We start from the raw sequence: 16110 nt of genomic DNA on the forward strand, positions 1-16110 counted from the left end.
CTTCACATGGCAGATACAGAACTGTCCTCTCCCGAGATCCAAACCCACGCTCCAAAGCCACCACAGACCTAGAAACACTCCTCTTGATAAAACCACATCCCCTTTTTCATGACTGGAACACTCATTTTCTTGACGGTAGGCATTTTCCTGACTCATTTTCCTGACGGTAGGCATTTTCCTGACGGTCTCAGGGTTGAAAGCTGACCAGCACATTTGCACATGCACCCCAAACCCCACATCCCAAACATTTCCAGAATTTGCCATTGGCTGAAGGTGACTTTTGAAGTTTTGGGTTCCTAAGCCTTCCTCGCTGCCGAGAGGGGAAAACCCTCAAGAATTGAGAGGCCGGGTACAGTTCATGAGTGTTGACATTTATAGGACAAAATCGTATTGTTGGGATAAGGAACAGCCACAGATTTTCATGCTTGGGAGGGTTAACTTCAGGAGTGAGCAAAAGGATTCCCTCCAGTTTACGAAAATTTAAAACGAACAACGGTCTTTAGCTGCATGGGAAATAGGACAACTGTGACGTAGGTCAACGGTCAGCACTTTTCTGCCCATGTGAGGATGTCACGACAACTTTCTCCTGGACCATTATCAGAGCCCACACTGCAACCGGTCGACTGAGTAATTAAATAACACAAGTTATAAAACTTTAAAAATGGGGCATTTACAGTCAGGGACATAAATACGTGCTTTTAAAAGTGTCTACGTACATATTTACAGAGTTGCAAGATCAACCATAGTAGCCCTGAAAAAAAAAAAGTCCCTTTATTTGTGTGTGACCACTCGTATTCTTCCAAGTCCCTTCCTTCCACTTGGGGTTGGATGTATCACCACTGAACATGGAGCTGAAGAAACAGCGGCAGAGTGATCTCGGACACCCTCGTCTAGGGTCTGCCCCAAAGGCACAACACCCAAGACCCTCACGGAACTGGGCCCAAACTCCTCGCTCAGCTGACCCGTTTCTCTGAGGCACGGGCTGTCCCACCAGAGAGCAGGAGCCGCCTTCGTCATTCCCTGGCAGGCCATCGATGGCTTCTGGAAATGTCTTTTTCTTCCCCCCATGTGCTTTTTAATCCTCCAACTTATTTTTCATTTCCCAATTTGTTTGTTCGTGTCTCTTTTCAGCTCCTTTGAGAAGCTCGGACAACACGAGTGTTGATGGTCCCACCAAGCGAGGCAAAGGAGCACATGGGACATGGCCCCCTGCCCGCCACGAGGCCCCGTGCCCTGCATCTCCCGCAGGAGGACGCTGACCTATAAACTGGGACAAGGGTTTTCTCCCAGATGCACTTGGACTGAGTACACCCTCGAATCTGGGAGTGACTCCGGAGCCAGCAGCTCCGATTGTGCAGGCCAAGGCAGGGGTTCGGCGAGGCTCCAACGTGTCTACACGCTACTGATTCCCAGACATGCTGGGGGGCGAGGGAGGTGGGCCGTGGGGTGGTCGGAAGGGGAGTTTGGCCTCCTCCAGGAGGCCTTCCTCAGATAGGACTGGGGCTGACCCCTGGGCCAGACTAAGGTCCCCACCATGGCAAAGGACAACTCGAGAAGCAAAAAAGCAGGATCAAGGAGCTCTTTAAAAATTGCATAGTAGGGGAGGCCCCAGCCCCGCAGGAAGACGAGCTGCAGACACGGTCCCGGGGGGCTGCTCCTAAGTCACCTGTTGTGTGGAACCAGCTGCCTCCCCGCCTCCCTGGGGTTCAGGACGCTCGTCCGAAGACTGCACGCACTCACACGTGCGCGCGCACTCACTCACTCACACATGCACGCACTCTCTCCCTCCCTCCCTCTCGCAGGCTCGTGAACTGGATGAACTGGAAGAGGATCATCCCCCCACAGAGCGGAAGGCCAGTCCCTTTGGCTTCACTGATTCCCAGACTTCGGGTACTGAGGAGACAAAAAGAAAAAAAAACAAAACAATGATATCGGCGGCTGCACATTCAGCCACAAGCAGTATCTCATTCAAGTTTTCCACTTAAACTATTTATCGACGTGTGCCACCTACACGGGGAAAAGCACAACTTGGTGACTTCACAGAGAGCACACCTGTGTAACCAGCACCCAGACCAGGAAGCGGAACAGGGCCAAGTTCTCATCAGCCCCCCACCGAGGCCCCCGGTAGGATAACCGTTCACCCTCAGAATAACCACTATCCTGACCTCTATCCCTTTAGATTGATTTTGTCCATTTTATAACTTAAATGAATGGAACCAGTCAGTGCCTCTCCCTTGTGTCTGGCTTCTTCGGCTGAGTGTGTCTGAGATTTGTCAGTTCCGAGCACGTGGTGTCGGTCTTTCCATCTCCTTGCTACAGGGTTCTGTTGTAGGCTCATGCCACCTTCACCCGCCTAGTCCGCAGCCAACACACAGTTTGGGGCCATCGTGAGAAATGCCGCTAGGACATTGTCGTATATGTCTAAAAGACGCGTACATATTTACGCTGAGCGGAATGCTGGGTGTAGGGTGTGCGTGTATGACATACGAACATTGTGTTTTCAGGTGCACACGTGTACGTGCTTCTGCCAAGTGGACCTCTAGCAGGAGAACTGCCGGGTCCTGGAGTATGTGGCTGTTCGGCTTCAGTCAACACTGTCAAAACAGTTTTCCAAAGTAGTTACATTGTCACTTGATTTCATTCGAATGCTCACGACCCTGGTGGCGGGTGACACAGATCCCCATTTTGCATGGAAGAAATGGCGGCTCAGAGAGAAGAAGTGACTTTTATGAGGTTAGGCTGATGACACATGGCAGAGGTAGGACTTGAACTCAGGTTGAACGCACTGCAGAGCCTGTGCACGCTTTCTGTCGAGAGGGAATGGCTTAGCCCATGTGCTTCCTCTGTGGGAACCCCACTTACAATACTTGGCACAGAGCCAGGCGCGAGTGAGCACTTAATAACGTTTGCTGCATTGGGTTGAACGGAAGCCTGGAATCGGGGTTCAGGAGTTCAGTTCTCTCACCTGGTGGACCTGGTCCTCATCATTATTACTACTAATAACTGCTATTAATATTATGACTACTAATAATAACGATAATATAATAATGCAGTGAGACTAATAATAGTAGTAGTGCTGATTTAGGGAAGGCTTACTACAGACCGGGCACTTTCCTAAGTGTTTTTCATGGACTAACCAACCTGCACCATCCTTACGATACACTCTTTGTACAGATGGGCAGCTCAAAACACGGAGAAGTACCTGCCAGGATTCCTGGAGCCAGGATTCATCTCCAGAAAGCGTGCACTTAACCACAGCACTGTGTCAGTCTCAACCCCCAGAAAACCTCTTGATGGGGCTAGAAAGAGAGCTGCTGGCAGGGGAGCCCCAATTTTTCTATCTGTAAAATGGGAGCGGAAGGGGGGTGACCAGGGCCCTCCAGTTCTGTGCTATCTAGTGTCCACTCCGACTCTGCTCCACAGTGGCCCAGCTCAACCTCACGTCCCCTCTCAGGAGCTGGCTCCCGAGAGGCAGGCTCAGTTCCCACCACAGACAACAGACTCTCAGGGGGAGGCGGGCTTTATTTTCATGCCTCTCCCCAACCCCCAGAGAAATAAGGCCAAGCCCAGAAACTCGAACTCTAAGGAAGGGAGTAAGTAGGCTATGGGGCTGGGAGGGCGAATGGAAGAGAGGAAGGCACGACACTAAAGACCCCAAAGTTTCAGAATTCAGCTCACTCTTGCTTAAAGCCCAGGTCTCATTGTAAGTGTTGAGTATTATTACTATTATGACAATGATGGCTTACACTTACCCAGTGCTTACTATGTGCCAGGCTCTGTTCTAAGTGCTTTGCATACATTTGCCACTTGTAATTCTCACAGTCCTACGAAGTAGGCACTATCATCGTCCCCATTTTATAGATGTGGAGACTGAGGCTCGGAGGGATTGAGTAACTTGTTGAGGTCCCCCAGCCAGTAAGCGGCAGAACTGGGATATGAGCCCAGGTGGTCCAGGGTCCACCCTCTGGACTGCCGGGCACCCTTGTGCAGGAAAGCCCTGCGCCCCACCCGGCACACAGGCAGGGCCCCACAAGCTATCACGCCCACCCCCTCCTCTCCTTCCCAGCCCACCCCAAGACCCAAGCCCGGGCCCCTCTTCCCTCAGAGCCACCGGATGGTTCCGGAACTTACTCCACCCTCCTCGTACCTGTCGTACCTGTCAGGGAGCAGATGAAGCTTCTACTCTTTGGAGAGCGGTCCTTGGAGCTGAACTGCCGCCGCGGCCTTGACACTCCTGCACTGCCTGGTGACGTACGGGGCGGCTGACGCGGGGCATCGGGTCGCCAGGCGGAGACTGTAGCTGTGCAGAGAGGAACACACACACACCATCACCCGGGGCCCAGCGGTGCCCCAGACAGCACCTGGGAGGCCCAGTGCCTGCACCGCCTCTCCGGGCCCTTGAGGCCAAGGGGATTCGAGCTCTAACCCGCATGCGCTCCATAGGCTCCATGTGCCCCCTTCCCCGCCTCCCAGGCCACGGTGGCTTCCACCAGACGCTGCGCTGAGCAGGGCCGTTTGGAGGCCTCTAGCTGAACTGCTCCCTCCAAGGGCCTGAGGAAGTCCCTAGCACCAAGTCACATCCATCGCCTGTGGTGGGGAGTGGAGGGAGGGCCCAGTCCCCTCCAGGCTGATAACTCTACACTAGGCCTCTGCCCTGGCCTCCCTGTGCCTCTGTCCCCACTTTGATGCTGAAGACCACAGAGGGCATATGAACCCGAATCCTGTGACATAGTTCGACCCTATTTGCTACTACAGCCTATTAAATTGGATTTTTTCTCAGGAATTTTTTTTTTTTAAATAGAAGTAACCTAGACTGTTATTCTTCCCTTCCTTCACCCAGCTAATTCATACTCATCTTTCAGGTTCTGGCTGGGATACCCCCTCCTCCAGGAAGCCTTCCTTCTTTATTCCCCGGGTGAGGTGTCCTTCCCGCCGGCTCCTACTGCCCCTCTCACTTCCCCGTCACAGCATTTGTTATACTGAAACCACAGGATGCTGTGTCTGCCCCTCTCACGAGCTGTGAGAGCCCCAGGGCCTCTTGTCCTGTTCATTGCTGCACCCTCAGCTTGACACAACAAAAATAATTATTTGTTGAACAGGAACGGCACATGTGGCACTTGCCTCATGCCCGGAAGCGTGCTAAGTATTTTATATAGATCAACTATCTTACTCTTCTTACGACCTGCCAAGTCGAGTACTCTGTTTGTCCCGAATTTACAGCTAGGGGCATGGGAGCATGGTGACTTGTCCCAGGTCCCAAGTCGGCCCCTCTAGATAGAAGAATGGGAGTGAGCAGGACCTCAGGTGAGGAGGGGTGGGAGGTGAGGTGGGCAAGAACTTCCAGGTAGTTCACCTGCTCCAGGTGTTGGCTGGGAGCCAGCTCTGCCCAAGGGAGCAGGGGATGGGAACAGGGCCAGTCTCCAAGCTGAGACAGGATGTAGGATAGTGGTTCTCAACCAGGACACTGGCCGTGCCTGGAGCCCATTTTGGTCGTCACATCTAAGGGGAGGGAGGACACTACTGGCATTTAGAGGGTGGGGCTGGGGTGCTGGTAAACACCCCCCAATGCACCCACAACACACCCATGACAAAGAATGATCCAATTCAAAATGTTCACAGTGCCAGACTTGACGAGTCTGTATGTACCTATTAATTATGTACCTATTAAAATACATTAACGTATAAACAGGCAAACGACTAATGAAGGTGCCAGAGAGAAGCCCTAGATGAGACACAGGGACCTGCTGTTTTCACAACGGAGATTCCCCCTGACCGCCTGTCAGTCAGTCAAGGCTGGGGCTGCCCCTGAGTGAATCTCTCCCCTGAGGCTATATGATCCAGGTCTGGGGTCAGCTCATTCCATCACCCGAGAAAGATTCAAGGCAGAAAACAGAGGCCCAATGCTCAGCATTCAGCGGCAGGCCTGGTCCTCAGATGGGCCACCAAGACCCACCGGGATTACGAGGCCCAGGAGGTAGTCTGTGGGCTGACCGCCCCAGTGTGAGCACAGTCCCTCAGCCAGCTGCGGGAGGGGACAGCCCGCTGTGAGGCTGCCGGACAGCGTGGATGACTTGCACACCTTTGTGCCGTTGGGGAATATGGGACAGTCCTGGCACATTGCAGTTCCCTGACACTGTACCCTCTCTGAGAAAATGTCCCCAGCAGATTGTAGAACGAGCAGCGGCCCTGGAGACAGGCAGCCCTCATCATTAATTTCCAGCTTCTTCTCGTTACCGTCACCACACATCTATTAAACATGCAAAACCCGGATCAAAGATGACACCTGCTGACTTCCCAGCCCTCCTCGCTATCGGGCATTTTTCTGCTTCTCTGCCACCCTCAGGCTCCTTCGGCCGCAGCCATTTCCACCAGGGAACTTGCTTTCTCCGCGCCCCCAGGCATCCACCCGGGCAGAGCAGTCATGGCGGGGCAAGGCCCCTGCAGGCAGGGACCGCTCGCTGCCCCTCAGCCGCTGCCTGACATGCACATGGCCCACGTGACTCCCAAGTACTTTCTCAGCTGTCATCTCTGCAGCCCCCAGCAGCCCAGGAAGCAGGAAGAACGAGCACTTTTATACCCTTTCACAGATGTGGAAACTGAGGCTCAGACAGATGAGAAGACTTTCCTGGGAAAGCAAAGCCCTGGCGTTTCGGCTCCATGGGCTACGATTTGGTGAGGGGGACACCACGTCACCACCTGGGTGTTTCCCGTTAGGACTAGGGCAGTGATGGCCAGCAGGACAGTCTCCTCCCTGATCAGGAAAAAACCTGTCTCTGGTCAGAGAACTCTTAAGAGCCCAGTGGCCGCCTGGAGCTAAGATGTAAAGTGCAGAGGACGCAGACACAATTTCCCCAGTCCTCAGCACAGCAGCTGCGAACTCGTGAAGACCTTTGAGATTCTTGGTTCCCACTCGCTAGCTGTGGGACCTCAGTAAGTCACGGACCTCTAAGCTCCGGTTTTACCATCTGCCAAATGGCAATAGCAATTTCAAAGGGTTATTGTGATGATTAAATTTAGAGAAAGCTCCTTGCACGGCACATAGTGGTGCTCCGATATCTATTTGCACAACGTTAGGATCGCGGCGGTTGTTGGGGGCTGGTGAGGGGTGGGGGTGGTCTTGCTGCATGAAGGTTGCTGGGTGTGTGACCCATGCCGAGAAGTCATAACCCCGGAGGAGGCAGCATGGCCGTTATAGACCTGAGTGCAAGTTCCCGTCCTCATACGCTCACTGGCTGTGTGACCCCGGCCTCCGACACTCGGTGTCCCCGTCTGTAAAGCAGAGGCAACCCCTGCTGGCCTGACGATGCAGAGCGGGGCTGGGTAGAGCCGAGGGACCAGGTTGTGAGAGCACTTTGGCTTCCGAGAGGAATTCGGCACCTGTGGGACGCTTCTAGTGGTGTGACGACGTGGAGCATCAGAGTGGCACGTGGCCACCGCCCTGCCGGCTCTGTCTGCTCGGACCCTGGCTAGTTTCCTACAAGGCTGCCACACCCCTCACAGGTGCCCCCATCCCACGCTGGGTCCCCTCCCACCTGTTACACAGAAGACTGGCCTGCCTCTTCCCAAACATCAGTAAATCAGGGGGTGGCACACCCCTGCTGCAACTGTCAATCCGGGCGCCCAGATGGGGGCCAAGTTCGTAACACATATAACCTGGCCAGCTGACCGCCCCGGCCCTGTCTCACTCCCTTCGGCTCTTGTCACCCCGGCTGCACGGGCTTCTCTCAGCCCATCCACTCAGAGCCTCGTCCTGGTGGCCGCCAGCCTGCTCCTCACTAGATTCACCCAGGAAGGCCTGTGACACCAGCATCTCTGGGGGCGGCGGGGTGGAGGGGGGCACCAGGCCTCGGTAGTTTTAAGCCCCCCAGTGACTGCAGCATGGGACCAGGTTTGAGAACTGCTGCTCTGGAGACGTTTCCGGGGTGCTCTTGGCACGTGTCCCTACAGAGCTGGTTCCCGTTGTCCCAGGAATGCTGATGAATGCCGGCCTCCCCTGTGCCTGCGGGACGGGGTGGGGTCTGTGCATCATCGCAACCTAGTTTTGAGTGAGTGAATAGCAGACCCTCCAAACTTACTGCCTGAAGAAATGAGGGATTCTAGACGCCAAGAAACACCCCCTGCATGGGCTTCTCAGACACCGGGAAACCTGGCCCATCCAGAGCGGGAGACAGAACACCAACCCGACAGGCCCCCTCCGACGTCCCTCCGGAAACCTGGTGTGACTCGTAATTTTAAATTCACAGCACCAAGAAGGGGCTGGACAAGAATGGCATCAACAGTGTTTTTTCTTTTTTTTAGAAAAAGCAGGGGAATCTAGCATTACTTTTACGAGTGCCATACACTGTGGTTTAACTTTTTAAAGCCATGGTGGGTGGGGTCGGGAGAGGTCTGTTCCACCCAGACTTTGCTCACAGTTCTCCATCCACTTACAGAATGCTCTCCACTCTTCAGCTTTCTGGAAACTTCACTTGCATGGAACAAAAACGCATGGACTTTTAAAGCCCAGTGGGGCCTCCTATGCGGTCCAGTCCCCCCCGATCTGGACAGGCGGGGAGCAGTTACGCGAGAGATTGTCTCTAGCACACCCGGCTCGTGCCCAGTGTCCAGGGCCCGGCTCGTGGCGAGGGCTCATGAATGGCGGCCTCCAGAGCATCATCTCCTTGGGACGATCATTTCTCAATCGTCAGAACCCTCAATGGTCTGAAGGCGCCAAACGGGAAGAGCTGATCTGCTCCTGGCCCTGGAAGCAGCACCCATTCTTTCATTCAGCCATCTGTGTCTCCTCCGGTCCACTCCCGAATCCGGGGCTGGGCACCTGCGTTCCCTGCCTGGAAGGCAGACCCCAGGTCGAGGGGCTCGCCCCGCCCCCCTTCAAGTTCCCGCCCAAGCGCCGCCTCCTCAGTGCGCCTCCCCCAGCCCCGAACTCCCAGCCTCCAGTCCGTTTTACGATGGCCGCCCCCCACCACCCGGGGATTCACTTTCCACGGCTTCGTTACCTGCAAGTCAACCACGGGCCAAAAATATTAAATGGGAAATTCCGGAAATTAACAGCTGGTAAACGTGAAATGTGTACCGTTGGGAGTCACGAGATGAAATCTCTCGCTTCATCCCACCCGGGGCCGTGACTCGCCCCTTGTCCAGAACATTCATGCTCTATGAAGGTACAGTAAGGTATTTTGAGACAGAGAGAAACCACATTCACATAACTTCTATAGCAGTGTGTTGTTATAATTGTTCTATTTTATTAATTATTGTTGTGAATCCCTTACTGAGCCTAATTTGTCAATTAAACCTTATTGTAGGTATGTGCGTATAGGAAAAAATAGGGTTTGGTACTATCTGTGGTTTCAGGCATCCACTGGATGTCTTAAACCGTGTCCCCCATGGATAAGGGGGCGCTACTGAACTTGATTGCATTCATCACCATCAACATACTCCGTATCTACTTGGTTGTTTGTGTACTGGCTCCATCAGAAGCTTCTTGTCACCGACGTATCCCCAGCACCTAGACCGTTGCCCAGCATGCGGTAGGGCGTCTACTACCTGCCAGGTGCTCTGGCAAGGAAGCTTTAGTGACTACGACACACAGATTTCTTCACCTTGCAGAGTGTGCATGTGACTTTGTGTCGCCCAGGGAGGAAAAATGCCGTTTCGGAGGGAGGGCGAAGCCCATGTGAGGCCGAGACGTGGGGCTCCGGGGTCCTGGGCGACCACATTCTCGTTCTGCTCCCCGTGGTTTCTGGTACAGGAGGCATCAGGAGACGCTGACTACACACGAGAAACTAAACTGAAGGGCGTGAAGGCCAAGGTCAGGGAGAAGATGACAACACAGAAAGCTTCCAGGAGGGGACGTTTCCTGCTCAAGTCCTGAGCAGAGAGGGTGACGAAGGACGCCCAAGGATCTAACTAACCGCCGTGGTTCGTTTGCCTGGGGCGTCTCCATGAGCTAATGAGCCACGAGGGAAGGGGGCTCCCTCACCTCCAGGGGTCTTCCTGGGCTTGGGGGAGTTGGGGACAAGGTGATATTACAGAGTGGCGGCCACACGCCTGAGCTTCTCAGCTCCAGGGCCTTCCCTGGGACAGCGGATGTAGGGACCAGGGAGATGAAGTAACAACAAAAACAACAAAAACTGAATAAAAATGGGCAAAGCCTATCCAGTCATTGAACAGATACTTTAATGACATGAAGAGGCCATTCACAGAGAAATCTAAAGCCAATTTAGATAAAAAGATGCTCAGCTACCCTGCCATCATCCACGAAGAACTTGTTAACACAAGGGACGGCTCCCTGATCAGACCGCGGGGAACGTGACAGAGAAGGGGGCTGCCCTCACTTCCTCGCCAGGTAGGGAGGCCGATCCCACCTGCCCCAACTCCTGGGAGCCTCCTGGCCCAGTTCCTCTCAGAACTGTTAAATGCAGCCCCCCGGATGAGCAGTTACTGTCACTCAGCACGGGGTCAATGCCAGAGATGCAGCTGAGAGGTCAGGGTCCCAACCCCGCCTTCCCAGGAGACATCCTAGCGGAGACAGAAAGTGAATACATGAGCATGTCCACTGGTGAGTTTGGAATCCGTCGCCCCCGGGTGGACTGGGTGGGTGCGCAGGGGAGTGGAGACAGGAGGGGGTCCGGGGACTGGGCGTGGGACGCGGGGCTGGGGGGCAACCGGTGTGAGACGGCTGAAGAGGGCGGTGTCAAGGGCGGCCAGTACTTCAAGGAAGAGGGAGGATTAACGGTGTCCAGAGTTGCCGATGGGTCGAGGAAGACGAGACAGAACCACTGACCATGACCATGGCATTCAGCAGCCTACGGGCTGCTGGGGGCCGGTAGCAGCAGCTTCTAAGACGAGGCCAAGGGAAATTCCCAAAGGCAGTGAGTTCAAGAGAGGAGGGGAAGCGAGGGACTGGGGTCAGGGTCCAGAGGGCAGGGTTAAGGAGTGTCCAGTCGAGGAGGGCAGAGACGGGGGAGGGGAGGAGCTGGCATGTCCAGGACACGCTCTCCGGGGCTCCCAGTCCCCATCAGTCCCGCAGGCTCTTCCACGCTCCCCGCCCAGGCTGCCCATGGATGGAGTGAAGACCCCTGCCTGCCACGCCCTGCTTCCACCTCTTCCTTCTGCATGTGGCAGGTGAGACCTTCCTGAATGCAATCCCCAAAGCCGGCTGGGCCACACAGCCCCCGCAGGAGCTTTACACAACTCTCCATAAAACCTCGGAGCTATTGAAGTCAGCGTCTGATGTTCTACACTTTTGCCAGAGGCAAGGGAGAAGCACAGGTGCCCAGGTAAGACAACCTGGGATGATGCTGAAACTCCCTGGAGGCTGGGTGAAGGTTCGCAGGTAGGAGCTACAGGAACCACTGCTTGCTTCCTGCCACCAGCCATCAGCCACTTCCAGGAATGGTTGGCTCCTCCTTCCCAAATCGGGCAGCCCCTTCCGCTCCAGGACAGCCCCCCACCCGCAACCCAAATGAGGCCCCCAGGCCGGGAGTCAGTGGGCTTGAGAGGAGTGGCATAGCATTGGGTTGCAGGAGCCCCAACTCCCTGCCGCCTTGTGGTGTGGCCTCTAAAAGTGCCTCTACCTCTCTGAGCCAGAGTAGTCTCGCCTATAAGATGAGGATGTCAAGCAAGGAAAAGATGTAGTAGCCTCATTCGCTGAGCACTTGACGCATCAGGAGCGCTCTGGGTGCTTCCTGGGGCTCCTCAAACCCCGCCAGCAGCCCGGAGGTAGGCACTGTGGTGAGGAAGCCTAAGGTCTACAATCTCTTGCCCAGTGGGGTGCGGTCAAGCTCCGAATCCAGGGTCACTTGACACCGAAGCCCGGGGCCCCACCCTGACACAGTCCTTGGAGCGATGGGCACAGAAGCGCCCTTCTCAGTATCCCAAAACACCAGATGGGGTTGAGCCTCTGCCCACAGAACAGATGCACAAGCAAGCCACAAAGCCAGGAGTCCGCTTTGGGCTGGAACCGCTTCACCTCGGAGGAGCCTGGCATGGGAGTCTCAAACTCTGACGCCCACTAGGGTCACTTGGAGAGATGAAAACCATCCTAAAGCCCGCTCCTCAGCCTACGGATCCTGAGTTGGCCTGGGCACTGAGAATTTTAAAAGCCAGCGTTGAGAACCACTGGTCTAGATCCATCCACTCAAAGTACGGTCCTCGGCCAGCAGCATCAGCAGTCCTGGGGGCTTGTTAGAACTGCAGTCACTTAGCCCCCCCTCCACCACAACCGCTGGAGTCAGAATCTGCATTTTAACAACGTCCCTGGAGGGGCATCTGATCATGGAAGTTGGGGAGCGTGGGGCTAGGGGACACCTTTGGCAGAGTCAAGTGCAGGCAATGTGCTGGGCGGCAATGTGAGCAGGGCCTGGTTCGGAAGCCGGGGGGAGGGGGGCGGGGGCGGGGAACACAGTGCCCAGTGATGTTTTGTTGAGAAAGTCTTTCCAGTGTGAGGGCTCGAGGGAGGAGAATGGAAGTGGTCCTTAGAGGACGGGGACAAAGGCTTGAAGCCGCGAGCCTGGACAGTCACCGAAGGTCCTGCAGTGGAGACGTGGGGGCTGGCGGAGTGAGGGGCCGGAGTCGCGGGCCCTGCTCGCAGTGCCTGGGCCGTGTTTTTCATTGGATTGTCCCCTTAACCGTGTGGGATGGGTTACTGGGCCCTCTTTATGGCTGAGGGGACGGGAGCACAGAAAGGTTAAGTAACTCGCTTAAGGTCGCCGGGAGGGGCATGAATAAAAGGGTCAAGGGAGGAAGGGAGCGGAGGAGCCACGATTCCCAGGGGCGCTCTGGGTGCTTACGCACCCCCGGCAGCCGGATTTCCTTCCGTCCCTCCAGCTCCGAGGGAGGCCCTGGGCCCAGTGCGGCTCCCGACTTGCCTTCCACGCGCCCAAAGACCAGTCGCGTTCCTGCCTCGTGGGGCGTTTATACTACGTTCTGAGGTCTCCAGGGGCCATGAGTGCCCCAAACCTGTTTGGCTTGAGCTCCAAATACCCAGCATGTGACGGCTCATAACGCAACCCAGTCGACAGGAAGGCTGGCCCGGCCTGCTGTGACCTTGGCCAAAGGAAGCTGCCAGCGGGGACTCCCTGCCGTGGTTGCCTGCCACCCTGCCAGGACAGGAGAGGGACAGGGACCCCAGAGGCCATGCCAAGCAGCCCTTCACTCAGACAAGGAAATGGCCAGAGTGAGGTCACTTGCTCAAGGTCGCACAGCAAGTGGTTCTGAGGAAGGAGGGAGGGGACACGGTGGGCTCACTGCTCACGTGGTGTCACCAATCATGGGGAGGAAGGGCAGAGTGAAGCTCGGCGAACTTAGGGAAAAGGAACCCTGGGAGGCGGGTGGCCCTTTGGCGAGAGGACCTGGCACCCTGTTAAGGCCCCACCTGCCGCGCCCGCTCCCCCTGCCCCGCCCACCGGACACCGCCTGACTCCACTCACTTCTCAGCCCGCCACCTGCCTGCCGCCCCACCTGGCACAAGGAGCTGCCCAGAGAATGTTCCCTGAACAAATAAATGGCCAGCCTGGAGCCAGGCTCTGGATGCACTTCCACCCCCCACATGTGCTCCGGGACTGAGCCGTCCCCGGAAGTGGCTTCCGGGAGCTCGCCCTCGGGCCCCACCCTAGGCGTGGAGCCAGGCTTCCACTTTTACAAGTCTTGGAACCCCACTCCCGGGCCTCGCCCCGTCACGCCCTCCCTGCTTTGCTCAGTGTGGTGGCTCAAGTCCGGAAGACGCCACACATGTAAGAAACAGTCACTGCCCGGGACCTGCCCAGCTCTGGCGGGAGAAGCCCCAGCAGGACGGAGCAGTGGCCGCGCAGCGCCCCAGCGCAGGTCCCCTCCACGCTTCTGCCTCTCACTGTTCTTCTCTCCCGCCACCTCCCCGTTCCACTGCCACATGCCGTCCCCTCTCCTCTCTAGCCAGGCTGAGACGGTCTGCTTTCTTTAAAGGAAACCCCTAAGAAAGGGAGGGAAGCCAAAAAACACACACGAACAAGTGTGTCAAGACATGAATGTACAGAAAGCAGATTCCCCGCCTGGGGACAGAAAGGGACCGATGGCCTCCCATAAGGTCCAGATGGAAAAGCTCTTTCAAATGGTAAAATCCTACAAGGATGCTAAGTCTTCCCTTCTAAGCTGCCTTAGACCGAAGAAGTTCAAAAGATGATTACATCAACTCCAGGGACAAATCCCACGTCTGGAGTCACTGGGACGAAGCGTCGCCTAAGCCCTATCGATGTGGCACCTGCTCTGGTGACAGGCTTTCGAGTACTCCACGTCTGGTGCCCGTCCCAGGATGCCAACCATCAGAGGCAGCCGCTTCGGAGCAGGAGCCTGGTGGGAGCTCAGGGTCCTTTGCTACCGGGGCGTCTCCAAAGCCTGGGTGTGCCCGGCTGGCAGGATGCCACTGCCACGGGAAGGGCACACTCGCTATGCACCTGAACGCGGTGTCAGTGGGGTGATGACGCTGCCGACAAACAGGCTCCCTCCCTGCCGGGGACAGACAGGCGGCCTCGCCAGATGCTACTGAGGCCCCCATGGACTCACGTCCAGGCAGTGGCTGAGGCGGGATGAAAACCGTCCACGTCACCAGCATGTCCCCAGCCGGGGCTCCGTGGGACAGCTTTTCCCAGGTGCTGCACGTGTCATTCTCATGATCGTCTGTTTCCCACGTGCTGAGCACTGTGCCCAATATTTGACGTGGAGTAACAAATTTAGCCTTTGCCGGACCTTTAGGAGATGGGTCCCGCCACGTTTCACACACGAGCATCGAAGCCGCGCAGCGGTTCGCCCGAGGACGCTCGGCCGGCGAGAGGCAGAGCCGCGATCCGAGCGCCGGCCACTGACCCCCAGCGCGCAGGCTCCGGAGGCCAGACCGGCGCCTCCGCAGGGTTTCAGAACCTTTCATGCGCTGACAGGCAGTGTCCACGCGGATTCGGGCTGCCACTGAGTTCCCCCCGTTTATCTGATTGCTGTTTATTGACTACTTGCTCTGTGCCAGGAACTGGGGGACAAGGTGGAGATCCGAGAAGCTATGCTCTGCAAAGGCACAGGGAGAATCTGCAAGGCGGGGGCTCTGGCCTATGCTGAGCCTCATGGGGCAGGCACCCTTTCTGCACCGAAAAAACACATTTGTTTGTTTGTTTTTTTAACTCAGCTCTTTAGGACAGAAACTTCCTAAAGTCAGCCATATGAAGCAATGTGCCCTGACTTGATTTAGTATTCAGTTCTCTGGGAGTCAGGTTTCAAACTCGCCACGCGTGCATGTGCTGTCCCGTGCTGTCCCGTGCTGTCACGTGCTGCCGTGCAGAGCTGTTCTCGGAGCCCATTAAGGTGAGGTGTGCGAGCCTTCCCGTCCACACCGTACACAAGACCGGGCATTCCCGTGATCATCGTCGACACTGAGCCGTCGACGCCCGTTGCATACCTGACCCTGTGCTTGGCGCTGGGGACAAAGCAGCAAAACAAACAGACCTGGTCTTTGCGCTCATGGGGCATGTGTTCTGGAAGGGGAAGGCCACGCATCACTTGCGTAATACACAAGTAAACACGAACTTGCACAGCGAGACTGGCATGAAGGAGAAGTGGAGGCTCCCGGAGATGAGAACGAGGAAACGAGGAACCAGCCCGCAGAAGCAGTGTGCGTGTGCGTGCGCGCGTGCGCGTGTGCAATCCTGCGCGTGCGCGCGTGTGTCTGCACACGCACAGGAACGCACAGAGTCTCTCTATACTCGGGTTCTGTAGAACGTACGGATTCCATTCAGGATTTGCTTCACGCCACCAGGCTGCCATCTGCTTTCCTTTATGGGGCGCGGGGAGCACAGAATGTGTAAGATATTTACCCCCAGGAAAAGAGAGAAACGGTTCCCAGGAGAGGTCCTTTCTGTCCCCGAAGGCCACTCCTCAAAGAAAGACAGAGGGGGTGCTGCCACTACCCGCCCTCTCCTGCCATAGTCTCAAAGCCAGTTTTATGCGAGAGGATTTAGCGGGAGGAAGTGGCCAGCACCGGCTCCTCCCCCGCCTTCCTCTGACTGAGTAGCGGATCTCGGATCTCTTAAGCCGGGTCTTCTGCTTTTCCCAGGAAGCAGACCTGAGAGGCGGCCCCTGGATCGACCCTCG

General features: G+C 56.1%; 1 protein-coding gene across 4 annotated transcripts in view; it reads right to left on the bottom strand.

Moving 5' to 3' along the window:
* Positions 1-350: 350 nt before the first annotated feature.
* The window catches only part of PRDM2 (PR/SET domain 2), a 100656-nt gene continuing 84896 nt past the window's right edge, over positions 351-16110 (bottom strand). For all 4 annotated transcript variants that reach the window (XM_011363517.2, XM_023532608.1, XM_023532610.1 and 1 more), the window contains 2 exons: positions 4157-4300; positions 351-1893 (listed from right to left, as the gene is read on the bottom strand). In XM_011363517.2, coding sequence (XP_011361819.1) covers positions 1832-1893; positions 4157-4300 — 206 coding nt within the window. In that variant the 3' untranslated portion in view covers positions 351-1831. The remainder of the gene's footprint in view (positions 1894-4156; positions 4301-16110) is intronic.

The sequence above is a fragment of the Pteropus vampyrus genome, unplaced genomic scaffold (genome assembly GCF_000151845.1).
Source record: "Pteropus vampyrus isolate Shadow unplaced genomic scaffold, Pvam_2.0 Scaffold86, whole genome shotgun sequence".
Classification (NCBI taxonomy): domain Eukaryota; kingdom Metazoa; phylum Chordata; class Mammalia; order Chiroptera; family Pteropodidae; genus Pteropus; species Pteropus vampyrus.